The sequence below is a fragment of the Eschrichtius robustus genome, chromosome 3, assembly GCF_028021215.1.
Source record: "Eschrichtius robustus isolate mEscRob2 chromosome 3, mEscRob2.pri, whole genome shotgun sequence".
Taxonomy (NCBI): domain Eukaryota; kingdom Metazoa; phylum Chordata; class Mammalia; order Artiodactyla; family Eschrichtiidae; genus Eschrichtius; species Eschrichtius robustus.
The window spans coordinates 59426979-59453307 of NC_090826.1; the positions used below are offsets into that span (position 1 = coordinate 59426979).

At 35.7% G+C, this 26329-nt stretch overlaps 1 protein-coding gene across 2 annotated transcripts; it reads right to left on the reverse strand.

Moving 5' to 3' along the window:
• Window positions 1–1626: 1626 nt before the first annotated feature.
• DEPDC1 (DEP domain containing 1) lies at window positions 1627–26117 on the reverse strand. 2 transcript variants are annotated; one of them, XM_068538013.1, is made up of 12 exons: window positions 25950–26117; window positions 23910–24175; window positions 20369–20525; window positions 19821–19939; window positions 19272–19402; window positions 17964–18011; window positions 15277–15417; window positions 13102–13953; window positions 12484–12656; window positions 10436–10612; window positions 2846–3031; window positions 1627–2155 (listed from the first exon to the last, which is right to left on the reverse strand). In XM_068538013.1, exons 1-12 carry the CDS (start codon window positions 26115–26117, stop codon window positions 2015–2017), a joined length of 2559 nt encoding a protein of 852 aa, XP_068394114.1. In that variant the 3' UTR covers window positions 1627–2014. The 2 variants fall into 2 exon arrangements, with proteins under 2 accessions (XP_068394114.1, XP_068394113.1); XM_068538012.1 differs by lacking the exon at window positions 13102–13953.
• Window positions 26118–26329: the final 212 nt, after the last annotated feature.

Genomic DNA, 26329 nt, shown 5'->3' on the forward strand with positions numbered 1-26329 from the left:
GCGCAAAGCAATTGAGAGGACAGTATTTTTGCTAAGATCTCTTCTAGTGTTATAATTCTAGGTGTTTCTAGTATTAATTTCTAACATTTAATAGAGTGCCTATTCTATGCTAGACACTGTGCTAAAAACTTCTCACGAATTATTCTATTTAATACTCACAACAATCCTAAAGGACAGGTACTATTATAATCTTTATCGTACAGATAAGAAAACTGGGATTTAGAGAAGTTAAATAACCTGTCTGGGGTTACACAGTAAATAGCACAGTAGGATTCAAATCTGACTTCAGAGTTCACATTATTAAAGTGTTACATCATGTATTTTGTAACCTCAGTTGCATGCACACTAATGGAGATCAAAGTTTACTATGTCTCTATAATATTTATATATTTAATATCAATCAATAAATACAAAATTAAATTGTTATAAAACCCACAATAGTTTTTATCTCAATATGCAACATAATTCACATTATTACACACCTTTAAACAGGAAAACTTTTAGTACACAAACACCTTGGGAAGAATTCTAATTCGCTTCAATATTTTTATAGCTAAGGTTTCTGGGCAAAAGATATAGTTATTTTCTGTCCATATTTTTAATAAAAATATTAATTTCAAATGGAACATTGTCATTTTACAGTATGATATTACACTGAAAAAACAAAACAGTCATTGAACAATAAGTGTCTATTACATCCCAGGCATTATGTATATCTTTACACTTACCAAATAGATATTAAATAATCTTCAGAAAAATGTGGAAGAAAAGCTGCTTCAAGTTTATATGAAGTTAGTCAAGCAGAAATTTTTAGAACCTTCTATTAAGATGAGAGGGATTTACACTTGGCATTTTTTTCCAATGAAATAATAAAGCCAGTGTGACACCAGCTTGACATTTTATTTATAAAAAGTATTTAGGGCACTGATTCTCAAAGGTGGCTGAATATTGGAATCACCTAGAGAGTTTAAAAAATACTGAGGCCGATATGCCATCCCTTAAACTTTTGATTTAATCAGTATAAGGTAGGGCCTTAACATGTATTATTTTAAAACTCTCCAGGTGATTCTAATATGCAACAATTTGAAAAACACTAGCTTAGGGAACTGTTCCACATTTAAAAAGGCTAGTCTTCAGTTGAATGAATTCTCATGACTTGATTTCAGGGGGTGTACTGTTTTTTTAAGTATCTGGTAGGTATATCTCCCTTGATTAGAAAGCAAATACTTTAGGGAAGAGGTTTTCTGTTTTATTCATCATTTTCTCTCCACATCTTGAAGAATGAAAGGCACATAGAAGTTGCTAAATAAATATCTTTTAAATGAATACATGATTGCCTTATACTTCTTTCATATCTTTATATTCTAGTAGATTCATGAAGATAAGAATGCAAAAGATATTTATTGAAAAAATGAATGACTGAAGCAGTTAGGGTAAATGTTTAAGGCAAACCAAAGTCTTATAATATATATTCATATTTTAAAAACACATACATATATAAATAGATCAAAAGTAGCAAAAGAATATATGAGTGCAATATTTAGCAGTTGAAAATTAATTCATTGCATTTTCAAATATTCTTCACATTCTTACACTTAGAAACAAAAGTAATCCTAAACAACTAGTTCTTTAAGCTAACATCCATAAGCACATGCAGATAAGTTGTTGTTTTTTTTAAAGAATTACAGCTTAATCTTGATGAGCAAATGTCATTTTTCAAAATTCAAGTAAATGAAACTTTAGCACACATCATGATAGCTTTTCCAGATAGTTGTATAAAAAACAAAAGATTATTTCTGATTAAAATATTTGGTATCACCTATTGTCACTTGCTCTCCATTGAGATTCACTAGTTTCTCAGCAGTTTCACATTGATAAAAACTATTTTGGCACTTCCTTACATAATGTTTTATTTAGAAAAACCTTATTTATAAATAGACTTCCTTTTTAGTAGCTGAATAGATATGGCTTCACTTACCAAAGTTCCACAAGTATTACATAATTTTCAATTCAATTAGTATCTTAAAGTACGAAACTTTGGTTTTCTTAAAATTAGCATTGGTTGCTTGATTGTAGGTTTGTCACCAAAAAGTGCTGCTTCACTTTCAGAGGTTGGAAATCTTTTCTGATATATCAAGGGATATTCCTTCTGAAACTTAAAAACGAGGTGAGGAATTAGAGGGTATTTAACAGTATTATCTGAAGCCACTGGTCAACATTTTATAAGGATTCAGTGCCTTTCTCAAAGATGTATTACAGAGATCAGTATCCTTTCACTTTATCCTGGCTTCTCCCTCTACTTTCTCACACATGAAAGGTACCCTGTAATATTTCTTAGATTCCAGTTAGCATTAACATTCTAGGATTCTCTTCTGCTGTTAATTCTCTTAAATTCCAGATGTTCTTCCTTGTCATTGGTAAAGCCTATGAAGGTCACAAGGATCTAGTTAGTATATTTCATACTTCTTTGAGTGTCTCAGACCAGGAATTGGACTTGCCAGAATCATGTGGCTACAGGGTTTTGATGTAGAGCTAAAAATTCTAAATGGTAATGATAAGTCACTAAAAGTTACGTATTATAATCCTAAGTTTATAATTATTTTCCCAGGGTAATGCATGCTTTAAATATAAAACACTGGAAGTAAAGGAGAGTATCTGTTATTATGGTTATTATGAAAATTTCAGGACAGAGTAAAACCAGGCAGGTAGTCATACATAGTCTACATATATGATATTTAAAATTCAAAATATTAAAATGAGAAATTAGATTCTAAATGTCATTAAATAACAATCAGCAATAGCATATTAGAAAATATTTACGATTGAAACTTGTTCATTCTCTTACCTGTTTTAGTTTTTTCCTTTTCTCCTTTACAGGCAAACTCTTATTTTTAATAATATTCTCTAAAAGTTCTGCAACTGCAGCTTGAGAGGTAGAAACTTTTTGTTCATCAAATTCTTGAGCACTAATTTGTTTACAGTATGAATATGTTGGCAAAAGAGCAATCACTCCATCTCCAGGATTTTTAATCTGTAATGAACAAAATGATACATATAGTCAAATCTATTAATTCTGGTCATGTTCCTATTTGGTAAAGGGTTCTTCTGATGGGTTTTAATACCTATTATTTTGCCACCAAACATTCAACACTTTAAGAAAACTGTATTATGCTGCAGAGTAGCAATAAGTCAGTAGGGTCTCAATCCCAGCCCTACAACCTACTAGCTTTATAACCATCAGCAAGTTAGTTAAACTGGTCTTGCTCTGTCTCCTCATCTGTAAACTGTGAATGTACATGAGATAATGTATATAAAATGCTTAGCACACAAGTTTTAAACAAAGGTAGCTATCATCATTAGCACTAATAACCATGGATTTTATTCTTTTAACTACAAAACACTAACAAAGTGATATTTTAATTCATCTCAAAACATTAACGTTTTGAAATTGTAATAAAGTGTTCATCTACTATTTTTGAGATGTAAGAGCATGGGCAGGGCCCATAACATCTGTAGACAAGGTGATTAGGAACCAAGATGGCGGAGTAGAAGGACGTGCTCTCACTCCCTCTTGAGAGAACACCAGAATCACAGCTAGCTGCTGGACAATCATCGACAGGAAGACACTGGAATTCACCAAAAAAGATACCGCACATTCAAAGAAAAAGGAGAAGCCACAATGAGATGGTAGGAGGGGTGCAATCACAGTAAAAACAAATCCCATAACTGCTGGGTGGGTGACTCACAGACTGGAGAACACTTATACCACAGAAGTCCACCCACTGGAGTGAAGGTTCTGAGCCCCACGTCAGGTTCCCAACCTGGGGGTCCAGCAACGGGAGGAGGAATTCCTAGAGAATCAGACTTTGAAGGCTAGTGGGATTTGATTGCAGGACTTTGACAGGACTGGGGGAAACAGAGACTCCACTCTTGTAGGGCACACACAAAGTAGTGTGCACACTGGGACTCAGGGGAAGGAGCAGTGACCTGAGGGGAGACTGAACCAGACCTACCTGCTAGTGTTGGAGGGTCTCCGGCAGAGGTGGGCGGTGGCTGTGGCTCACCGTGTGGACAAGGACACTGGCAGCAGAAGTTCTGGGAAGTACTCCTTGGTGTGAGCCCTCCCAGAGTCTGCCATTAGCCCCACCAAAGAGCTCAGGTAGGCTCCAGCGTTGGGTCTCCTCAGGCCAAACAACCAACAGGGAGGGAACCCAGCCCCACCCATCAGGAGTAAGTGGATTAAAGTTTTACTCAGCTCTGCCCACCAGAGAAACAGTCAGCTCTACCCACCACCAGTACCTCCCATCAGGAAACTTGCACAAGCCTCTTAGATAGCCTCATCCACCAGAGGGCAGACAGCAGAAGCAAGAAGAACTAAAATCCTGCAACCTGTGGAACAAAAACCACATTCACAGAAAGATAGACAAGATGAAAAGGCAGAGGGCTATGTACCAGATGAAGGAACAAGATAAAACCCCAGAAAAACAACTAAATGAAGTGGAGAGGGGCAACCTTCCAGAAAAAGAATTCAGAATAATGATAGTGAAGATGATCCAGGACCTCGGAAAAAGAATGGAGGCAAAAATGGAGAAGATGCAAGAAATGTTTAACAAAGACCTAGAAGAATTAAAGAACAAACAAACAGAGATGAACAATACAATAACCGAAATGAAAACTACACTAGAAGGAATCAATAGCAGAATAACTGAGGCAGAAGAATGGATAAGTGACCTGGAAGACAGAATGATGGAATTCACTGCTGTGGAACAGAATAAAGGAAAAGGAATGAAAAAAAAATGAAGACAGCCTAAGAGACCTCTGGGACAACATTAAACGCAACAACATTCAAATTATAGGGGTCCCAGAAGGAGAAGAGAGAGAGAAAGGACCAGAGAAAATACTTGAAGAGATTATAGTCGAGAACTTCCCTAACATGGTAAAGGAAATAGCCACCCAAGTCCAGGAAGCACAGCGAGTCCCATACAGGATAAACCCAAGGAGAAACATGCCGAGACACACAGTAATCAAACTGGCAAAAATTAAAGACAAAGAAAAATTACTGAAAGCAGCAAGGGAAAAATGACAAATAACATACAAGAGAACTTCCATAAGGTTAACAGCTGATTTCTCAGCAGAAACTCTACAAGCCAGAAGGGAGTGGAATGATATATTTAAAGCGATGAAAGCGAAGAACCTACAACCAAGATTACTCTACCTGGTAAGGATCTCATTCAGATTCGATGGAGAAATCAAAAGCTTTACAGACAAACAAAAGCTAAGAGAATTCAGCACCACCAAACCAGCTCTACAACAAATGCTAAAGGAACTTCTCTAAGTGGGAAACACAAGAGAAGAAAAGGACCTACAAAAACAAACCCCCCAAAATTAAGAAAATGGTCATAGGAACATACATATCGATAACTACCTTAAACGTGAATGGATTAAATGCTCCAACCAAAAGACACAGGCTTGCTGAATGGATACAAAAACAAGACCCATATATATGCTGTCTACAAGAGACCCACTTCAGACCTAGGGACACATACAGACTGAAAGTGAGGGGATGGAAAAAGATATTCCATGCCAATGGAAATCAAAAGAAAGCTGGAGTAGCAATACTCATATCAGATAAAATAGACTTTAAAATAAAGAATGTTACAAAAGACAAGGAAGGACGTTACATAATGATCAAGGGATCAATCCAAGAAGAAGCTATAACAATTATAAATATATAGGCACCCAACATAGGAGCACCTCAATACATAAGGCAACTGCTAACAGCTCTAAAAGAGGAAATCGACAGTAACACAATAATAGTGGGGGACCTTAACACCCCACTTACACCAACGGACAGATCATCCAAAATGAAAACAAATAAGGAAACAGAAGCTTTAAATGACACAATAGACCAGATAGATTTAATTGATATTTATAGGACATTCCATCCAGAAAGAGCAGATTACACTTTCTTCTCAAGTGCGCACAGAACATTCTCCAGGATAGATCACATCTTAGGTCACAAATCAAGCCACAGTAAATTTAAGAAAACTGAAATCATATCAAGCATCTTTTCTGACCACATCGCTATGAGATTAGAAATGAATTACAGGGAATAAAAACGTAAAAAACACGAAAACATGGAGGCTAAACAATACGTTAGTAAATAACCAAGAGATCACTGAAGAAATCAAAGAGGAAATCAAAAAATACCTAGAGATAAATGACAACGAAAACACGACGATCCAAAACCTATGGAATGCAGCAAAAGTAGTTCTAAGAGGGAAGTTTATAGCTATACAAGCCTACCACAAGAAACAAGAAAAATCTCAAATAAACAATCTAACCTTACACCTAAAGGAACCAGAGAAAGAAGAACAAACAAAACCCAAAGTTAGCAGAAGGAAAGAAATCATAAAGATCAGAGCAGAAATAAATGAAATAGAAACAAAGAAAACAATAGCAAGGATCAATAAAACTAAAAGCTGGTTCTTTGAGAAGATAAAAAAAATTGATAAACCATTAGCCAGACTCCTCAAGAAAAAGAGGGAGAGGACTCAAATCAATAAAATCAGAAATGAAAAAGGAGAAGTTACAACAGACACCGCAGAAATACAAAGCATCCTAAGAGACTACTACAAGCAACTCTATGCCAATAAAATGGACAACCTGGAAGAAATGGAAAAATTCTTAGAAAGGTATAACCTTCCCAGACTGAACCAGGAAGAAACAGAAAATATGAACAGACCAATCACAAGTAATGAAATTGAAACTGTGATTAAAATCTTCCAACAAACAAAACAGTCCAGGACCAGATGGCTTCACAGGTGAATTCTATCAAACATTTAGAGAAGAGCTAACCCCATCCTTCTCAAACTCTTCCAAAAAATTGCAGAGGAAGGAACACTCCCAAAATCATTCTATGAGGCCACCATCACCCTGATACCAAAACCAGACAAAGATACTACAAAAAAAGAAAATTACAGACCAATATCACTGATGAATATAGATGCAAAAATCCTCAACAAAATACTAGCAAACAGAATCCAACAACACATTAAAAGGATCATACACCATGATCAAGTGGGATTTATCCCAGGGATGCAAGGATTCTTCAATACATGCAAATCAATCAATGTGATACACCATATTAACAAATTGAAGAAGAAAAACCATATGATCATCTCAGTAGATGCAGAAAAAGCTTTTGAGAAAATTCAACACCCATTTATGATAAAAACTCTCCAGAAAGTGGGCATAGAGGGAACCTACCTCAACATAATAAAGGCCATATATGACAAACCCACAGCAAACATCATTCTCAATGGTGAAAAACTGAAAGCATTTCCTCTAAGATCAGGAACGAGACAAGGATGTCCACTCTCGCCACTATTATTCAACATAGTTTTGAAAGTCCTAGCCACGGCAATCAGAAAAGGAAAAGAAATAAAGGGAATCGAAATTGGAAAAGAAGAAGTAAAACTGTCAGTTTGCAGATGACATGATACTATACATAGAGAATCCTAAAGATGCCATCAGAAAACTAGTAGAGCTAATCAATGAATTTGGTAAAGTTGCAGGATACAAAATTAATGCACAGAAATCTCTTGCATTCCTATACACTGATGATGAAAAATCTGAAAGAGAAATTAAGGAAACACTCCCATTTACCATTGCAACATAAAGAATAAAATACCTAGGAATAAACCTACCTAGGGAGACAAAAGACCTGTATGCAGAAAACTGTAAGACACTGATGAAAGAAATTAAAGATGATACCAACAGATGGAGAGATATACCATGTTCTTGGATTGGAAGAATCAATATTGTGAAAATGACTATACTACCCAAAGCAATCTACAGATTCAATGTAATCCCTATCAAATTATCAATGGCATTTTTTACAGAACTAGAACAAAAAATCTTAAAATTTGTTTGGAGACACAAAAGACCCTGAATAGCCAAAGCAGTCTTGAGGGAAAAAACGGAGCTGGAGGGAAAAAAACGGAGTAAACTCTGAAGTCAGACTCCCTGACTTCAGAGTATACTACAAAGCTACAGTAATCAAGACAATATGTACTGGCACAAAAACAGAAACATAGATCAATGGAACAAGGTAGAAAGCCCAGAGATAAACCCACGCACCTACGGTCAACTAATCTATGACAACGGAGGCAAGGATATGCAATGGAGAAAAGACAGTCAATAAGCCTTCAATAAGTGGTGCTGGGAAAACTGGACAGCTACATGTAAAAGAATGAAATTAGAATACTCCCTAACACCATACACAAAAATAAACTCAAAATGGATTAGAGACCTAAATGTAAGACTGGACACTATAAAACTCTTAGAGGAAAACATAGGAAGAACACTCTTTGGCATAAATCACAGCAAGATCTTTTTTGATCCACCTCCTAGAGTAATGGAAATAAAAACAAAAATAAACAAATGGGACCTAATGAAACTTCAAAGCTTTTGCACAGCAAAGGAAACCGTAAACAAGTCGAAAAGACAACCCTCAGAATGGGTGAAAATATTTGCAAACTAATCAACAGACAAAGGATTAATCTCCAAAGTATATAAACAGCTCATGCAGCTCAATATTAAAAAAACAAACAACCTGGGGCTTCCCTGGTGGTGCAGGGGACACGGGTTCGAGCCCTGGTCCAGGAGGATCCCACATGCCACGGAGCAAATGGGCCCGTGAGCCACAATGCTGAGCCTGTGCGTCTGGAGCCTGTGCTCCGCAACAAGAGAGGCCGCGATGGTGAGAGGCCTGTGCACCACGATGAAGAGTGGCCCCCGCTTGCTGCAACTGGAGAAAGCCCTCGCACAGAAACTAAGACCCAACACAGCCATAAATAAATAAATTAAAAATTAAAAAAAAAAAAAGATCTCAGTCCTAAAATTTCTCCTTTAAAAAAAAAAAACAAAAAAACAAACAACCCAATCCAAAAATGGGCAGAAGACCTAAATAGACATTTCTCCAAAGAAGACATACAGAGGGCCAAGAAGCACATGAAAAGCTGCTCAACATCACTAATTATTAGAGAAATGCAAAACAAAACTACAATGAGGTATCACCTCACAACAGTTAGAATGGGCATCATCAGAAAATCTACAAACAACAAGTGCTGGAGAGGGTGTGGAGAAAAGCGAACCCTTTTGCACTGTTGGTGGGAATGTAAATTGATACAGCCACTATGGAAAACAGTACGGAGGTTCCTTAAAAAACTAAAAATTGAATTACCATATGATCCAGCAATCCCACTACTGGGCATATACCCAGAGAGAACCATAATTCAAAAAGACACATGCACCCCAATGTTCATTGCAGCACTATTTACAATAGCCAGGTCACGGAAGCAACATAAATGCTCATCGATAGATGAATGGATAAAGAAGATGTGGTATATATATACAATGGAACGTTACTCAGCCATAAAAAGGCATGAAATTGGGTCATTTGTAGAGACGTGGATGGATGTAGAGACTGTTATACAGAGTGAAGTAAGTCAGAAAGAGAAAAACAAATATCGTACGTTAGCGCATATATGTGGAACCTAGAAAAATGGTACAGATGAACTGGTTTGCAGGGCAGAAGTTGAGACACAGATGTAGAGAACAAACGTCTGGACACCAAGGGGGGAAAGCAGTGGGGGGGTGGTGGTGGTGGTGTGATGAATTGGGCGATTGGGATTGACATGTATACACTGATGTGTATAAAATTGATCACTAATAAGGATCTGCTGTATAAAAAAATAAATTAAAAAAAATCTGCAGAGAAGAGAAAGAATTGTAGGGGACAGTTATAATTACAGTAAGTCATGGCAATATTAGAATAGTATGTATAGGAAGAAACATGAATATACACGTTGGGCAGCCAAGGAGTGAATATAGCAGACATCTGTTGTTTTTGGCTGCTTAGATTCCTTCTCTCCTTCTAAAAGTTCCTTCCCATTCTACTCCAACTATCCTTACCTTTTGTGAAGAACAGATTCTTCTCTAATCTATGTAGAGCCACTCAGAGAATGGGCCCTCTCTTCAACCCACTCACCCTCAACTACCTAAAGAATGTGCATTTAATCTAGATTTGGCCACTCTGAGTCCATACCAATAACTTTTCAAATTGGAGGTGAGGAATGGCTTTTTTTCCCTTTGGATTGCAAATGTAAGTCTATGACTCAAGAGCTTCAATCAGCCATATCCAATCATGTGAAGGAGCCATTTTTCAAATATAGGACCAAAATGGAAATACGGGATGAAGGGATGGAAACAGTCTTATTGCTATTTGAATCTCCATATTCTGTCTACATTCCAGACTTTTGGAGGTTCTTTATGTGAGCTGATAGTCTCCCTTTCTGATTAGGCTAGTTTGAGATGAGTTTGCCACTTGCAACTGACTAATACAGAGAATTTGAAGACTTAGAATACATACGTGGCCCTTTCTTAAGTAGTCAAGATGTTTCTCCACTGCAGTCTGTAGGTAAGAGGGTACTTGAAGAATTTCCTGTTGATGATCCATCAAGAAAGAAACTAATCGTGCAGCAAGAAGCTCATCAAGATCTACTTCTTCAGCACAGCGTAACACACACCGAGAAAAAGTATGTATCATCTAGAAACATTAAAAGATGTGAGTTTAAAAACTTAAGGTTTTATATAAATTAGAATATCAGTAATTTCTAGGTAGTAGTATGCTAAAGGATTGAGATAAACTGATAAGCAGACTTCAGCTTAAAAAATGAGGACAATAACTTATTACATTAGAAAGAATAAAATGCCAATTTTTTAATAGTACTCGTTAAGTATTTCCTTAATATAAATTCCAAATGATTACAGAAGGCTTAGCTTTTTCTTCAATTTTGTCACAATGTTATCACTAAACACCATAGGTTCCGTTAATACCATATAAATATGGTGCTTAAAGACTGTTAGAGAACAGTGACTTATTAAATTAATACCATAAAAGCACAGACTAGGAGAATATATAACATATAAACACAAGTGGTTACAAGGCTGGCACCATTTATCTTTTGAAACTGGAAAACAGTTTTTAATGCTATTCTATTAGTCTTTAAAAACAATTAATACACTGTATTTTTCAATTCCATCACGACAATCTTCAAATCCTGGGGTAAATTTTGTGTTTCAAAACTAATTTACTCTCATTCATATCCATATAACCCACCAAATATAAGACACACACACGCACACATAAACACTCACACACCTCATTCTAAAATAATTTGAATATCAGAATTGTATTTTAAGTATTTTGCACATAATAGATGGTGAGCGCATTTATTGAATTGAAATATTTTTGGTCTTATTCCTACATTCCTGGCAGGTTTTCCTATCTTCTTCCAATGCTCAGTCCTTAGCTTTTATTCTTTTTTTTCTCAGCTTTGTAGAACTCATTTACTCCCATAGCCTCAACTACCACTTTTCCAAAAAATATACTTTCTGCCCTAATATTTCTTCACCAGGTTCATGTTTCCAACATTCTGTCTGTAGGATAAATTTCACTTGGATGTTCTATAACCTCAATCTCAAAAAGTGTAAAATCAAAATTACCTCCTTCCTACTCATATCTCTTTAAATATCTTTTCCTACAAACTTCCCTATGCTTTTTAATGGTGCCACAATTACTTAAGAATAATTCTTCCTCTTTATATTAGGTATGTCGTTCTATTAAAAAACTGTCCTTAATAAGTGGAAGAACAGAGCTTAGCTACAGATTCCTTGCTACAAGAACATTTTGTAAATTGAAGCTGCGCTCTGAGGAAGCGGCAGCTCTTTATAGAAAGACAGAGAGAGAGAGAGAGAGAGAGAGAGAGAGATAAAGAGAGGGAGGGAAAGAGGTATTAGAGATACTATTTCAAGAGTTCATTTCCAGTCAATATCTGCATATAAATGCCTCTTCCCTCATCTTCATATGGAGCCTAAGACTGCTTCACAGTACCTCTACCAACTTCCTGCCCACAATGACAAGCTATCCTAATTCACATAACACATCAAATACAACTTTCCCACTACTACAATATCTGAAACACTTTGACTTACTACACATGAATTTCCCATTAATTCTTTATTTCACAGGGTATAGTGCCCTTCGACTTTCAACAGTGCCTACATCTCCTCTTCCTTCTCCACCAAACAGAATTGGCACAAGGCAATATAATATGGTCTGACAGTTAACCACTATGAAGTGATATAGCGTGAGTGAAGAGGCAAAGTCCTGAGGTAAAGATCAAGATGTGAAAGTATAAAAGACTGGGCACAAAGGATTAATGCACCAGTATTCTGCTGCTAGGAAAGGTTAGACTTTCAAGAGCCTTTTTAACTCAAGAATCTAGGATTTCAAGACCATGACATCACTTGAGTAGTATGCTTAGATGGTTTGGTCTTCTTTCTTTTTTTTTTCGGCGGGGGGGGGGGGCGCAGTTTATGAACTGGACTTATTCTTTCTTTAAGAAATCAACTTACCAGTGATCTTGTACCCATTGCATCATGAAGTTGGGGCATATCAACATTTTGACTCATTCGCGAAATCATGCGCATTAAAAGTTGAAGCCGTCTACGATTTGGTGGGGGAAGTAACAAACAACACAACTGTAGTGCATCGATGGCAACCCTCTCTAAATGAGGTTGTAGCAAACCTAGAAGGCAAATTACCCCCCAGAAAAAAATCATCAATGACACTAGCTGCTTTCATACTACCAGCATATAGTTATATAAAGAAGGCAAAATAATATTTTAATATTTCATTTCTTTTGACTATTCCCAGAAATTTCCACATTCTTCAAAAGCATGGTAAGATACTCATTATTTTCTTCATAACCCATTGGATTATGAAGGATTGAAAATCCTTCACTTATTACAAATAAAGTGACTCAGAATAAGTGCAATTTAAAAGAAAGAAAAGGAGTGCTTTAGGTAAGTAGAATAAATCTTGGTTATGCCATGACAAGTCTTTTACAATATGAAACTTTCCTTCTGGAGGGAAAAAATAAAGCAATTTCAGAGAAGAAAAGCCAGGTAAGTGAAACAGGGTTAGTAAACACTAAAAGTTAATATTACATGCGTTGAAAGCATCAACCTTACTTTGTGTGCCAGTCAACATAGAGGAAGCTGGAGGTAAAGAGTTTTCTGAAAGTTCTATTGTACTTTTGCAGAGTCTTTTATTGACTGTGGTACTAGACTCTCCGAGTTCACCTTCCATAGCTGTTTGCACACTTGTGCTGCCTTGTCCAAGATTTGGTTTCATGATAATTTCAGCCACTGGCATATTAATATAACTATTCCTTCTTGTACTACTTCTTAAAAGTAAACTCTGAGATCTACAAAGCTGTTTTGACTTGCACTTTACATTACATAACTCCTCTTGGTCTTGAACGGTCAAAGTAGAGGTTCTTTTAAAACCAACACAGAGTGGCTTTTGAATACTTTCCTCTGAATGAAGATTCATTAGGGATTCCTGTTTGGTCTCAGACTCTAAAAATTGTTTATTATTTTGTCCTTTTATGTTCAGAACAGATTGATGGAAGACACTGGAGACCTCTTTACTTGAACTCCCTGGTAAATCTACAATTCCTTCTAATGAATAGCACCTTGGTTTGATGCTAGAGGATAGAACATGCATACTACTTAAGCCTATTAAATTATGACAACTTCCTCCCATTATGTCATTAACACTGGCTCTTCTGTTTTTTAAATTAACTAGCTGCATTTTCTTAGCATAGTTTTCTTGAAATCCTTGATCACTTATCTGCAGTCTCTCAGTAGTATCTGATTCTTCTTTGTTTTTGTCTTTATGAAGCAGACTGAGAAGAAGACACTCAGTTGATTTGAAGGAATTCAGACTGTTTAAGTGAAGGATTTTTGAAGACTGTGGATCATCTTGGATTTTATGTATCCCACTGGGTCTATCTGAAACTGTGACGTAGCCACAAACAACTACCAGGAAATGAAACAAAAATTAAGATGCAACTGTATGACAGTGGACAAAAATAAAACAAAAACAAGAGTAACGTTAAAAAAACAAAGCATCACTATAGTACATATTGTTAGTATAGTACAAATAGCAGTTGCTTAATTCAGAAGCCACTTAAATAGGACACATGCAACATTCAGTTACAAAGTGCAAGACTCGAGGTTTTCCAACTTGTGATGAAAATAACTTTAAAATTTATTTCAACAATCTAATTAAATGGATTCAGTCAAATACATGAAAAAATATCTACTTTCAGTCTACAAGTATTAGAAAGTTCTTAATTATAAGACAACTGTAGTTTAATAAAACGTATATATAGTTTTTGTTTCTGGTACCTGGTATAGAGCTCCTAAAACCCAGGGAATTTCCAGAGTGACAGGAGTCTTTTGTTATTCACAATGAGCCTATTAGAGCTAGCCTCAGTTTATGCTAATGAGGTGACTTAGGCCTAGCCCTTCTTGGGGAAGGTTGGAACTTTTAGCCTTACCTCAGACCTCCCAGGAGGGGGTGGTGGGGTAGTGGTGGTTGGTGGAGGTCAGACTTAGTCAACAATGAGCAGTGATTTAATCAACCATGCCTATGTAATGAAACCTCAGTTAAAACTCTGAAACAACACGGCTATGGGAGCTTACCGGTTGGTGAATACATGGACACGCTTGGGGGGATGACATTCCTGGAGAGAACATAGAGGCTCTGCACAACCCTTACCCCCATTCCTTGCCCTATATATCTCTTCCATTTGGCTGTTCCTGACTTGTATCCTTTATAATAAACTGGTAATCATTAAGTAAAGCACTTTCCAGTGTTCTGTGAGCTGTTACAGTGAATTATTAAACTTCAGGGGGTTGTGGGAACCCCTAACTTGGTAGTTAGCCAGGCAGAAATGTCAGTAAACCTGAGGACCTCATTTGCAGCTGGTGCATGAAGTGAGGGCAGTGTTGTGGAACTAAGCCCTTGATCTCTGGGGTCTGAGCTAGCACCGGGTAGTTAGTATCAGAGCTGAAAGACTTTGTCCTCAACTTTTTGGGGTCCGGGTTAACTCTGGGTAGTTAGTGTCAGAAATGAACTGAATTGTAAGACACCCTATTGGTGTGGAGAATTGGTGTTGGAATGGTGTATTTGAATTACTGGAAAACAACATAACAACAACCAGAGTATTCCTGAAGTTTAAAATAATTTATAGCCTGCCACCTTCATATTTACCTATACTTTTAGATCTTTTAAATTATGGGTGACTTGGAAACTAATAAAATAAATTTAAATAATAAATAAAAATCTATACATACCCAAAATGTTCACAAATAATTCATAATATTCAAAGGTAAGTAGAGGTTCAGGGAGATCTAGAAAATAATCTGCAATTGTTCTGAATACATCTCGTTCAAATCCAACATAAGTTGGATTATTCATATCATTACTTCTTGGCCCTAAGTAGAGGCAAAAAATAAAAAAAAAGGTGAAATATATTTTATTTTAAATACAATTTTTAAAGATACTTATAAAAAGCATAAAACATATACTTATTTCATGAAGGAGTTATGTTTAACAAATTCTGTCACAATTTAAAAATTTAAAGGGTTGCGCATATCTCATTCCTTCTCACCATCTTTTCATTAGAAATTACTGCAACTATTAGCATTTTGTTTAATTTTAATATTTATATGACTGAAAAATTGTATATAAAGCAAAATTTGAAATATATTTTAAAAGCATCAGGACAGTTTATTTTAATGGGATTTTTATCACAATTCATTTTATAAAGCAAAGATTATTTGGATTATGCAAATAATTCTTTCAAATTGACTTTTGTAAATTTACATTTTTGTGATTAAATTTTGCCTGACGTGAAGCATACCCTGAATGAGTTTAAATAATATCTTTACATCACTGTTCCATTAGCTTAACATTATTGAAATAATCATGTCTACTCATTAGTATTTTCCTCAGAAATAAATTCTGATCTTATGTTACAGGTGAGGAAACTGAAGCTCAGAGCAACTTGCTCAAGGTAAAAGAGGTTTGGTGGCAAAGCTAAAATTAGAACTTAGAGCAGTATAAAGTGAGAGCAAGTCACAGGATCTTGAGGTTTAATAGCATTTAAAGTGTGGTCCATGGACTACATATCAGAATCATCCAGTGCACCTATTAAAAGTATAATCTCCTCTAGATAGATTATCTAGATAATCTATTACCTAGATAGATATTCTAGACTGTCTCTAGATAGTCCAGAATCTATCAGAATTCCTGTGGAGCTAGGAATTAATGATCTAGAAATGTTTGCTTCTCGTTCACTAATTAAGTAGTTTCCTAACACTGAGCTGGGCATCTTGCTATAAGAATCTTCTGAGACGTGATTTAAAAAAAAAAAAAAAAAAAAAATTCCTGACATACTGAATCGACTGAATCTGAATATTTGCTGAGTTTCTCTAGTGACTGTGATATGCACTCAGATTTGAGAGTTACTATCTTATCTTTCAAGTTAATACACATACACACACTTAATAGCTTAAAGGCTAATAAGGATTTTATGTGGAACAAAATAAATAGACAATTTTTCTGAGGAGGATATAAGAAATATTCTTAATATGTAGAATAAAAAATTTGATAATCATTAAAAGTTTTCTAAGATAGTAAATACTTTACTGGAATTAAAAACACAGAATTTACAGTTAGAGAACCTAGGTTTGAATACATAGCTCCTTATGTATCAGAAAAAAAGACTTTCTAAGCCTTAGTTTTCTCTTCTAGAAAAAAAAATTACGAATAGTATACTGATCTTTGATTCCTGTATGTCACAGGATTAGGGTGGGGGATTAAATAACAAACAAGTTAAGTAAAAGTCTTAATATTGCCTCTGGCTAGACATATTGTTGTTAAACTGGAATTTAGTAAGCTATATCTTGGTATCATTTATGCATAACGTGGACTGAGAAGAAAAAGAAACAAATCCCTGAAGATGGGGCATCAGAGAAATCCCTGGAAGTATGCTATCTGAGTTGCTAATCATGAGCCAAGGTATGAGAGAGAAGGACAGTTAGGTAGCGAGAAGGTAGAAAGAGAATCTCAAAAATCTTTAGCTTCTGATCAAGATCTTTACCTTGATTTGATAAATTTTTTCTATAACTAATATTATTTACTTTATTGCTATTTATCCTATTATTTTGTCATATTGACACCCAGTGGACAACAAGGGAATATATACTTATCTTGAACATTAATAAAATACTAATTTTATAAAAACTAGAAAAATACTTTTGTAGCAAAATTATTAAAATATAATTTAACTTTTGATGATTTAGAAGCATACACCTCTGCACATTTTAAAAATTGATTTTCGAGAGCAGTTAGGGTTTTGTACTTGAACTAGGGTCTTAAATTATAAAAATCACTTATCCCTGATCACTATGGAAAAAGCTTGAAGAATGAAATGCTAAAAAATGATCTGATTAGTGACAGACCATTTTTTTTCATAAACATAAAAGTCCCATTAATATACCCTATGGAGTAGAAGCATGTCATGAAACACCAAATGTTGAAGCCGTGTACAACGGCAAGGGGACTGAAGTGGGTTTTATAAGACTTCATTTCTGATTGAAACTTTCAACTTACAAGCTGCTTTACTTAGAAGTTGCTATTTGAACTCTCTGGACTCACTAAGGCAATTGATGTAAATTATACCTAAAAATCCTCTGAGATCCTCTAGCCTATGATTTTATGATTTATGAGAACTGAGTCATAAATGAAGGGCTTGGATTATAAAATCACTATCTGCATAGAAAAAGTTAAGGGCTCTATAACACACTCCACATGCAAAGAAATGTAATCAGTTCTACTAGATCTTCATTTAAACATCAACAGAAATAACATAATTTAATTTTATCAGGACTTTATAAATTATTAAAAATAATTCCTTGGTTCTTATTAAATATTATCAATATAATACACACACACACACACAGTTTGTTTAACTTACAATTTGCTAGGCACTTCATGGCAGATAATACCCAGTGAGGAAGGTCATCTACACAAAAAATTAATAGTGTTCAATCATACAATTATGATGATAGTACATTTAAAACTTCACACTTATTATATAATTATACATATGTATATGTGTATATATATATATATATATATATATGTATGTGTACCAGCAGGATTAAAAATGATTACATATTTAATAAGACATAGGGCCAAGACAGTATTTTACAATACAAGTTTAAAAAGTTAGTTATACTATTTGAATATTACTGATTTGAGTGAGACCTATGATTGAAACAAGCTATATTTGAATATTAAGGTACTTTCACAGTGAGGCTTGCTTAAAATCTTTCAATTGCCACTATGTGAAACATGACACATAAGTGTAGCAGTTTTTTGACACAAACACAAAAACCACACATACATTTGACTTGAAAAGTTAATAGTTATAAAGAATAGAAAGCTTAGATGGAGAGCATATAATCAAGTTATTTTAGGTAATGAAAGATGCGACTGGTCCCAAGCTACAGGCATGCACAACAGTTCTTAAGTTTTAACATTTACTTTTTTGCTCCTACAATTAAACCCTCAAAGTTCTTGCCCACAAAAAGAAACTCAAAGTAATGCATGTCAATTAATTCTACAGACAGCAATTGATTATAAAAAAATGAGCCAACATTTTCAGTAAATTTATTAATACATTTCCTATAAGCTTTCCAATACATCTGGCTTAAATTATTTCCCCAATTTTCCTATCTTATATCTGAAATCAGTACATTATATAAACATATATATAATACAAAGCCAGTGTTCTTTAGAATACTGTTCTCGAGAGTTTTGACTTATTTTATAGTGTGTTACTTTGGTTTTGCATGTATGTCTTGACCCCTTTAAATTTGTATATAACTTCTCATGTAAGCTCCAGGAAGGCATGGACCGTTTCTCTCTTGTTCATCACTAATCTTTAGCACAGTGCCTGGCACATTGTTGGTCCTCAATAAAATGTGATTAATCAATAGTTTTAATCATATTTGCATACCTTTTGGATGCTTAACCCTGTCATTAAAAAAAAAATCATTCAGGAATCCACCTTAAGAGCTAAAATAAGTGTGAATAATATTTATTTAAAAATTAGTCCACTATGATTACTAAAGCGCCTCTGATAAAACAGTAGTCTCCCTGATGTTCTCTCAACTGAAGTATTCTACTTTCTACATTTTGGTCTCTCTTTATCCCCACCATAGCTGCAAGCTTTGTTAGCATGTTTAAAATGATTCCAACTTCTTTTATTGATACCAACCTGATTTGTCTTGCAGTGTAACTACTCCATGCTTACTTGTATTGGTCATGTTGTACATTATATACTGAGGAATTACTTGTTTGGGATTTATGACTTCTTCTAGGGATGATACACCTAAAATTGTTTGCAGGCTAAATAGGAGAAAGAATACAAACTTTTTTTCCTCCATAAAATAAGTGGAATAGAACATAAATATGAAAGAGTTTGAATGGAAAACAAACAAAGCTTTTGGAATATTTTTCTTAAATCAACCTCTAAGATTTATATTAGTATCTATTTTAAAGTATCTTAATAACCTTTGCAGGATTCCAATATAGACCCCAAACTAGAGCTACAACTTTGAGTCAAAGAAAAAGCAAATCATATTGAAAACATTCTACTTCTATTGTACCAGAATTATCGCAAGAATATTTATTAAGAAACATATACAGGTTAAATTCTAAGCTTTGTGAATTAATCTGTTCTTCCTCAACTGCATATCTTGATGAAAATATCAAATTAACATTCTAAACACCTCAGGAACTTGGTTATAGCTTAGTTATAGCTTACTAGATCAGAATAACATATCTCCAAACTTCTTCAACATCTTTCTGGCTTATTTCTCTATTATCAACTGAGTTTTCTTGATCTTCATTGATTATTTCACAGTTCATTTTCTCTGCATTTTCCTGAAAAAAGAATTACTTTGGTTTAATATGGTATGCTCACATTTTGGAGATAATGAACTGACACCACTTCTAATATTTAGTAATTCTATTAGTATCAGCCCATTGTGCAGCTGTAAGGTGTCACTTGAAGAAATAATGCAATATATGGTAATAGAGCTTTTGGTTTTGCAGCTGCCTCCACTACCCTCAAATTAATTTAAAACAAAACATGCTTAAATTATACAAATACTATTTCAAGTATGTCTCACTACCATTTTTATTATCGTTTCTGTGAGTTCCAAACAAATTTACACATACATTTTAGAATATAATATAGTTAAGAGATTCCAAGTATTGGCTTCAAATCTTAATCATTCACTTTTAATGATTCTATTATTAAGCACGCAGTAATTATATTTAAACTAGTAACTAGTAAAAAGGCTATTTTACCTGAGAGAAATGTAATCCATGCTTTTTAGGAGTTCTCCGAGATAAGTTTCGTAATTTAAAAATACTATCTTTATCTTTGGAAAAGTTCTCTATTCTGTTTTTTCTCAATTCTGGATGCCTTCGTGGAAGAGTTTTAAGTGGAGAATTTGCAGGAAATCTGGTTTAAGAATAATATGCTATTAAATAATGTGAGATCGTAAACAAACTTTTAGTGCCCATTTATCTTAAAAATAACTCAAAAAACTGGATTTATTTACATTATCAAGGAATGAATCTTCTACATAAATTAATTTTCCCATTAAACCTTTAAAAAATTTTTAATAGTTTCCTGCTTTCTTTAGTAAACTGTATGTATTTTAACTTTATTCCTGTATAAATCAGGGTTATTATTAGGATCAATTCTTTTGGAGAGGTATCACTTACATAATAAATGGTTCTAGAATGTTACATTTTCTAAATTTCTCTCATTAGTTATCTAATTTGTATATATTTTCTACCCTTTGTAATTGTTCAATTTCCAGAACTCTTGCTCCTTTTGATTATAATGCTTTTCCTCCCTTCAATTTAATATAAAATATTTCAAAGATACAAAAAAGTACAGAATATAAAACAACATCCACATAGGTAACCATCAACCAATGCAACTATTAACATTTTATCAAGACTTCATTATCTTTCTTTAAATTAAAAATTTTTTTTAAATTTATTATTTTTCAAATTCACTTTTTTTTTTTTTTTAACAGCCTGAAGTAATTGCTTTTTCACTTCTTTTTTTTTTTAAATTAATTAATTAATTAATTTACTTATGGCTGTGTTGGGTCTTCGTTTCTGCGCGAGGGCTTTCTCCAGTTGCGGCAAGCGGGGGCCACTCCTCATCGCGGTGCACGGGCCTCTCACCATCGCGGCCTCTCTTGTTGCGGAGCACAGGCTCCAGACGCGCAGGCTCAGTAATTGTGGCTCACAGGCCCAGCTGCTCCAAGGCATGTGGGATCTTCCCAGACCAGGGCTCGAACCCGTGTCCCCTGCATTGGCAGGCAGACTCTCAACCACTGCACCACCAGGGAAGCCCTCAAATTTACTTTATTTATTGATTTATTTATGGCTACGTTGGGTCTTCGTTGCTGCGCATGGGCTTTCTCTAGTTGTGGCGAGCGGGGGCTACTCTTTGTTGCGGTGCGCAGGCTTCTCATTGCAGTGGCTTCTCTTGTTGTAGAGCACAGGCTCTAGGCACGTGGGCTTTAGTAGTTGCGGCGTGTGGGCTCAGTAGTTGTGGCTCGCGGGCTCTAGAGCGCAGGCTCAGTAGTTGTGGTGCACGGGCTTAGTTGCTCCGCGGCACGTGGGATCTTCCTGGACCAGGGATTGAACCCGTGTCCCCTGCACTGGCAGGTGGATTCTTAACCACTGCACCACCAGGGAAGCCCCATTATCTTTTTTTTAAGTGAAAGAAATTCTTTGCTAATTCTATTTCTCTCTTCCTAAGGGAAATCATTAACCTATAGTTAGTGCATTTCCTTCTTGTTCATGTTTTCATACTTTAAATAAATATATATAAACAATATCTCTATGGTGTCTTTTAACATACATCAAGTTTATGCATAAGTTTTTAGTCACCTCAGAAGTTTTTTTCTTTTTCCTCTGTCCTAAAAATAGTTTCTTATATTCTTTCAGAAGATTTTTATTTTCATATTTAGGTATTTAATTCATGTATAACTCACACCAAGTTTCTTTATATGTAAGGGTTTATATTCTCAGCACTTAATGGTCTTAATTTAAATTTAATTAAGCCCAGATAATCAGGTAAGGCAATTCTCCCCTCATTGTTCCTCAAAATTGACTTGGACCTTTACATTATCAAATGAACTCTAAAATCTGCTTGTTAAATCCTACAAAAAATTATGTAGGGGTTTTGAATGAAAATGCACTGAATTTATACATCAATTTGGGAAGAAGTGACTTATTTATGACACTAAGTCTTCTCACTCATGAACAGAATATCCTTCTCCACTTATTACTTTAAGTACAATTTGATAATTTTCTCCAGTAAGGTCTTACACATTTTTGTTATACTTTTTTTAACTATGTCATAGTTTTGTTAACTATAAAAGCACTACAGGTAGACAGACTAGTTGAAGAGTTATGCAGAATTCCAGGTAAGAGAGAATAGTAGTCTAACGAAAAGAACATTCATGAAGAGAAGTAGACAGATCAGAGAATACTGAGGCAGCACGATAGACATGGTTTGATAATTACATCATATGTAAAGGGGAGAAGGGAAAGAATGAAGGCAACTACAGGGAAGACTGTGCCATTCATTCAGATATGGATATAAGAGGTCAGAATTTAGGTTAAGAGATGGTAGTGATTTTCCATATACTATGTTTGTAGTGCCTGTTTAATAGGCAAAAGTGGTCCTAAAGCTCAGGAGAGGTATTTGGGTTGGAGGTTTGAAAGTCATAAGAAAAGTAAGTGGAGACATGGTATGAGATTGCCCAGGGAGAGAGGTGAAGGGTAGACAAGCCTAGGACCTTGAGGACAGTAAAAGCTAAAGGATGAGCAGCAGCAAAGGAACTCAAAAGGTGACTGACGAGTAGTGGAGAGAGGAAAGATTTGTAGGGTGTTATACAAGATATTCATATGCTTGTTATTGCAGTTTACTTGTATGATATAAGTCATCTTTGACACATAGGCAAGAATCAATTTCTACAACATTTCATTTGAAAAGCACTAATTTTGTAGAGTAAAAAAACATGGGTATTAGAATCCAAAGACCTAATTTAAGGGATATATAATCAAGAACTCCGTGTGCAAGAGAGAAAAATCAATTATGCTGGCCCGAGGGAGTCAGAAAGGCCCCACAGAGGCTACAATACAGCTGACATGAGAAGAAACGTGTTTACTAGTCTGATGAATGTGTACATGAACATATTTCAGACTGAGGGAATAAAATTTGTTGAAGCATGGTCTCAGGCTCTTCACCTGTAAGAAGGAGTTAATACCTTCCTTGCTGAGCTATTCTAGGGATTAAATAAAGAAAACATGTAACTCATAAAGTAGGGCTTCTGGTACATGGTAAATTCTTAATAAATATTCTCTTCAACCTGTGGTATATTTCTTTTGTTAGTTATTATATAAAGTTTGCTATTATTTATTTCATCACATGTGTTCTTAGATTATATAGACTACACGTCACTTGAAGGTAAGGACCTGTGAGAACTTGTCTTGTAATTCTTAAATCTATGAAACTAAAGGATGATAATGTTCTGTCCTTGACATGTTATAGAGCTTTCAGAATATGTAAAAGTGACACTATCTCATTCTTTCCTCCCAACTCCTTATTTTATTATAAGTTTGAATTGTGCAGCAATAACGTTTAACTAACTTTAACTTTTAAATGGTTTTAATTGGACTAAGAGCAGTAAGTTTTCTACAGAAGATATTACTTCCCCTGAAGAGGCTGCTGTTTTAGTAAAAGTATATTAGAAGTGGAGTGAAACTTCATTGTTAAGTAATTCAGTTTTGCAGTTATTTCTTTGTTTAGTACCTGAAGAGCTGACTGTTGTCATCAAGATTTTCTGATCCCCATTTGCCTTTGATATCTTCAATGACATGGTTCTTAAGAAATTTTCTCAACAGCTGGATAGTCTGTTGCCTTGTAACTTCAGGACCAAAATTGTTATTATTTCTTAATAGGTCATAAAGCCAGTCTACCGCTTCTCCTGCTGTAAAACAATTGCCATATTTTTTAAAGTGTTGCCTGTGTTTCCTTAGAGGCATTCCTGCTCGAAAAGATGTGGTAACTTCATTCCACTGCAAATGGAAAGAAAAAAAATTTTTTTTAATTAGACAAAGAAAATTCTCTCATTTGCATCTTGTTAAATCATTAAAATTCATGAAGAAATCACTTGTCTTATTTGTGCTAAAGAAAATTTTACATCTCATACTGATTTCTTTTTATTAATTCTAGTGTTGTAATAATATTTTTATGTAATAGTTTTTGACTAAAAGCACTTCACTGGCTGGTTGGCTTATTTAGGAAACCTAGGAATAATGGAGAACTACAATGAACCCGCCTTTAGTCCTCAACAGAGAAAGCATTTATTCCTGTTTCTTCCTGTTTCTTTAACCTCAACTAATATTAATAATATGATAGTAGCATTTGTGTCATACACTATGCATTACACTCATTATTTCACTTTAATTCTCACAATTCTATGAATAGGTACTATTACTATCCCATTTTCAGATAAGGAATATGAAGCACAGAGATATTTAATAATTTGACCAAGGTCACACAGCTAAAACCCAGGCATTGGATTGACTCTAGAACCTGCACTCATAACTAACTATGCAGGCCAAACAAAACTCTTGGCAGGCAATAGTTTTACTGGTGAAATACCTTTAGTATTAAAGTATTAAAGTATTAATATACCTTTAGTATATTTACTAGTGAAGACCCCAATAATTAACATAGAACAGATGTGGTAAATTAAGTTTTAAGTCTACTGTTTGTTTAATGACGCTGTGATATATCTACATTTTCAAAAGATACTCACACTTTCCAAAACTGTTTTCATATTACCCAAACTTTTGGGTTCGTGGCAGGTCTAAGAGGAGTGGTATAGAATAAACATATAACTTTTTAATTAAAAAATCCTACATTAGAGGTTAAGAAATCTGATTTGTAACCCCAACTATGCTACTACTCGCTATGCTACCACTTATCTAACCTATGTGGTCCCAACATCACAACGCAGAATTTAAGGGCTGAAAGCACAATAACTATATTCTTTTCTTTCCACACTTCCACATTTCATATATTATTCAAGAAACTTATATTGAGCTGCAATTTATCCAGAGAATAAGTTGTTTGTTATTCTACAGATCACAGCACACTTTCACATACAGTATGTCTACTCTGGGACATCTCTTAGCCTGGGCATGTATCATTAGCTCTAGTTTACCAAGGTGGAAACTGACGCTCACAGAAGTGACTCTCCTAATGTCACAAAACCAGTGGCACAGTATCCTCTTGGATTGATGATCCAAATACACAAGACACTCTATGCAAGTACAAATCCAGTGACTACCAACAGTGGTTCCCGATGGGTACTTAAAATATTCTTAGTTATGAAATAGCTGTTACTGAGTGGCATTCAGTCGGTACATCCTGCATTAAATTCTACAGGACCGGCAAAACGAAGCTGTCACAAACAATCGGGCTTGCCTCCAGTCTGACCCTACAAAGCACTGGAACTCAAAACTCTTCTCGAATCCTTATGCGGGTAGAAAATCAGGCGTGGGGAGCGACTAAACTCAGAATATTCCAGGGGACGCCGACAGCACCAAGAACAGGAGTCGCTTAAGAAGCTGAGTCCGATGCGCCCACCCGGGGAGCCCGGAGCAAAGGAGGGGGACAGGAGTGTCCTGCAAGGGCCCGAGATTCCCGTGAACTCCCCTCATTCTCTTCAGCCACCCAAGAGGTTCTGGGACCTATCCCTCCGCCCGAGGGAAAACTACAAACGTTTTAACGTAAAAGAGGCCATTACCCCGGCTGGCCAGTCTCGTTCACGCGCGGTCTTACCAGCCTGGTGGCCCGATAAGGCCCGGGAGGCACACCCTGATTCTCCATTCCGCCCACCGGGCCCGAAGGTCTGTCAGCGCCCGGTGCCCGGCATGGCGGCGGAAGGCGACACTCAGCCTCCGAGACGCCGGCAGCAGCACAACCCCGCACAACCGTCGGCCCCGCCATCGATTTGAATACCTCAGAGCGCTGCGCTGATTGGCTGCGCCGTTGGGCCACGTGACGCGCCGCCCTGACCCCGCCGCCGTCGGCGTGGGCTGTGGACTCTCAAGGCTTTCGCGCGGGGCCGTGAGGCTTGCGCCGACAGGTCTACTCCCGGGCGGGGCCGGCGAGACAGGCGCCCGGCCTCACCTGGCTTCGTAGCTGCTTCTCCCTCTTGC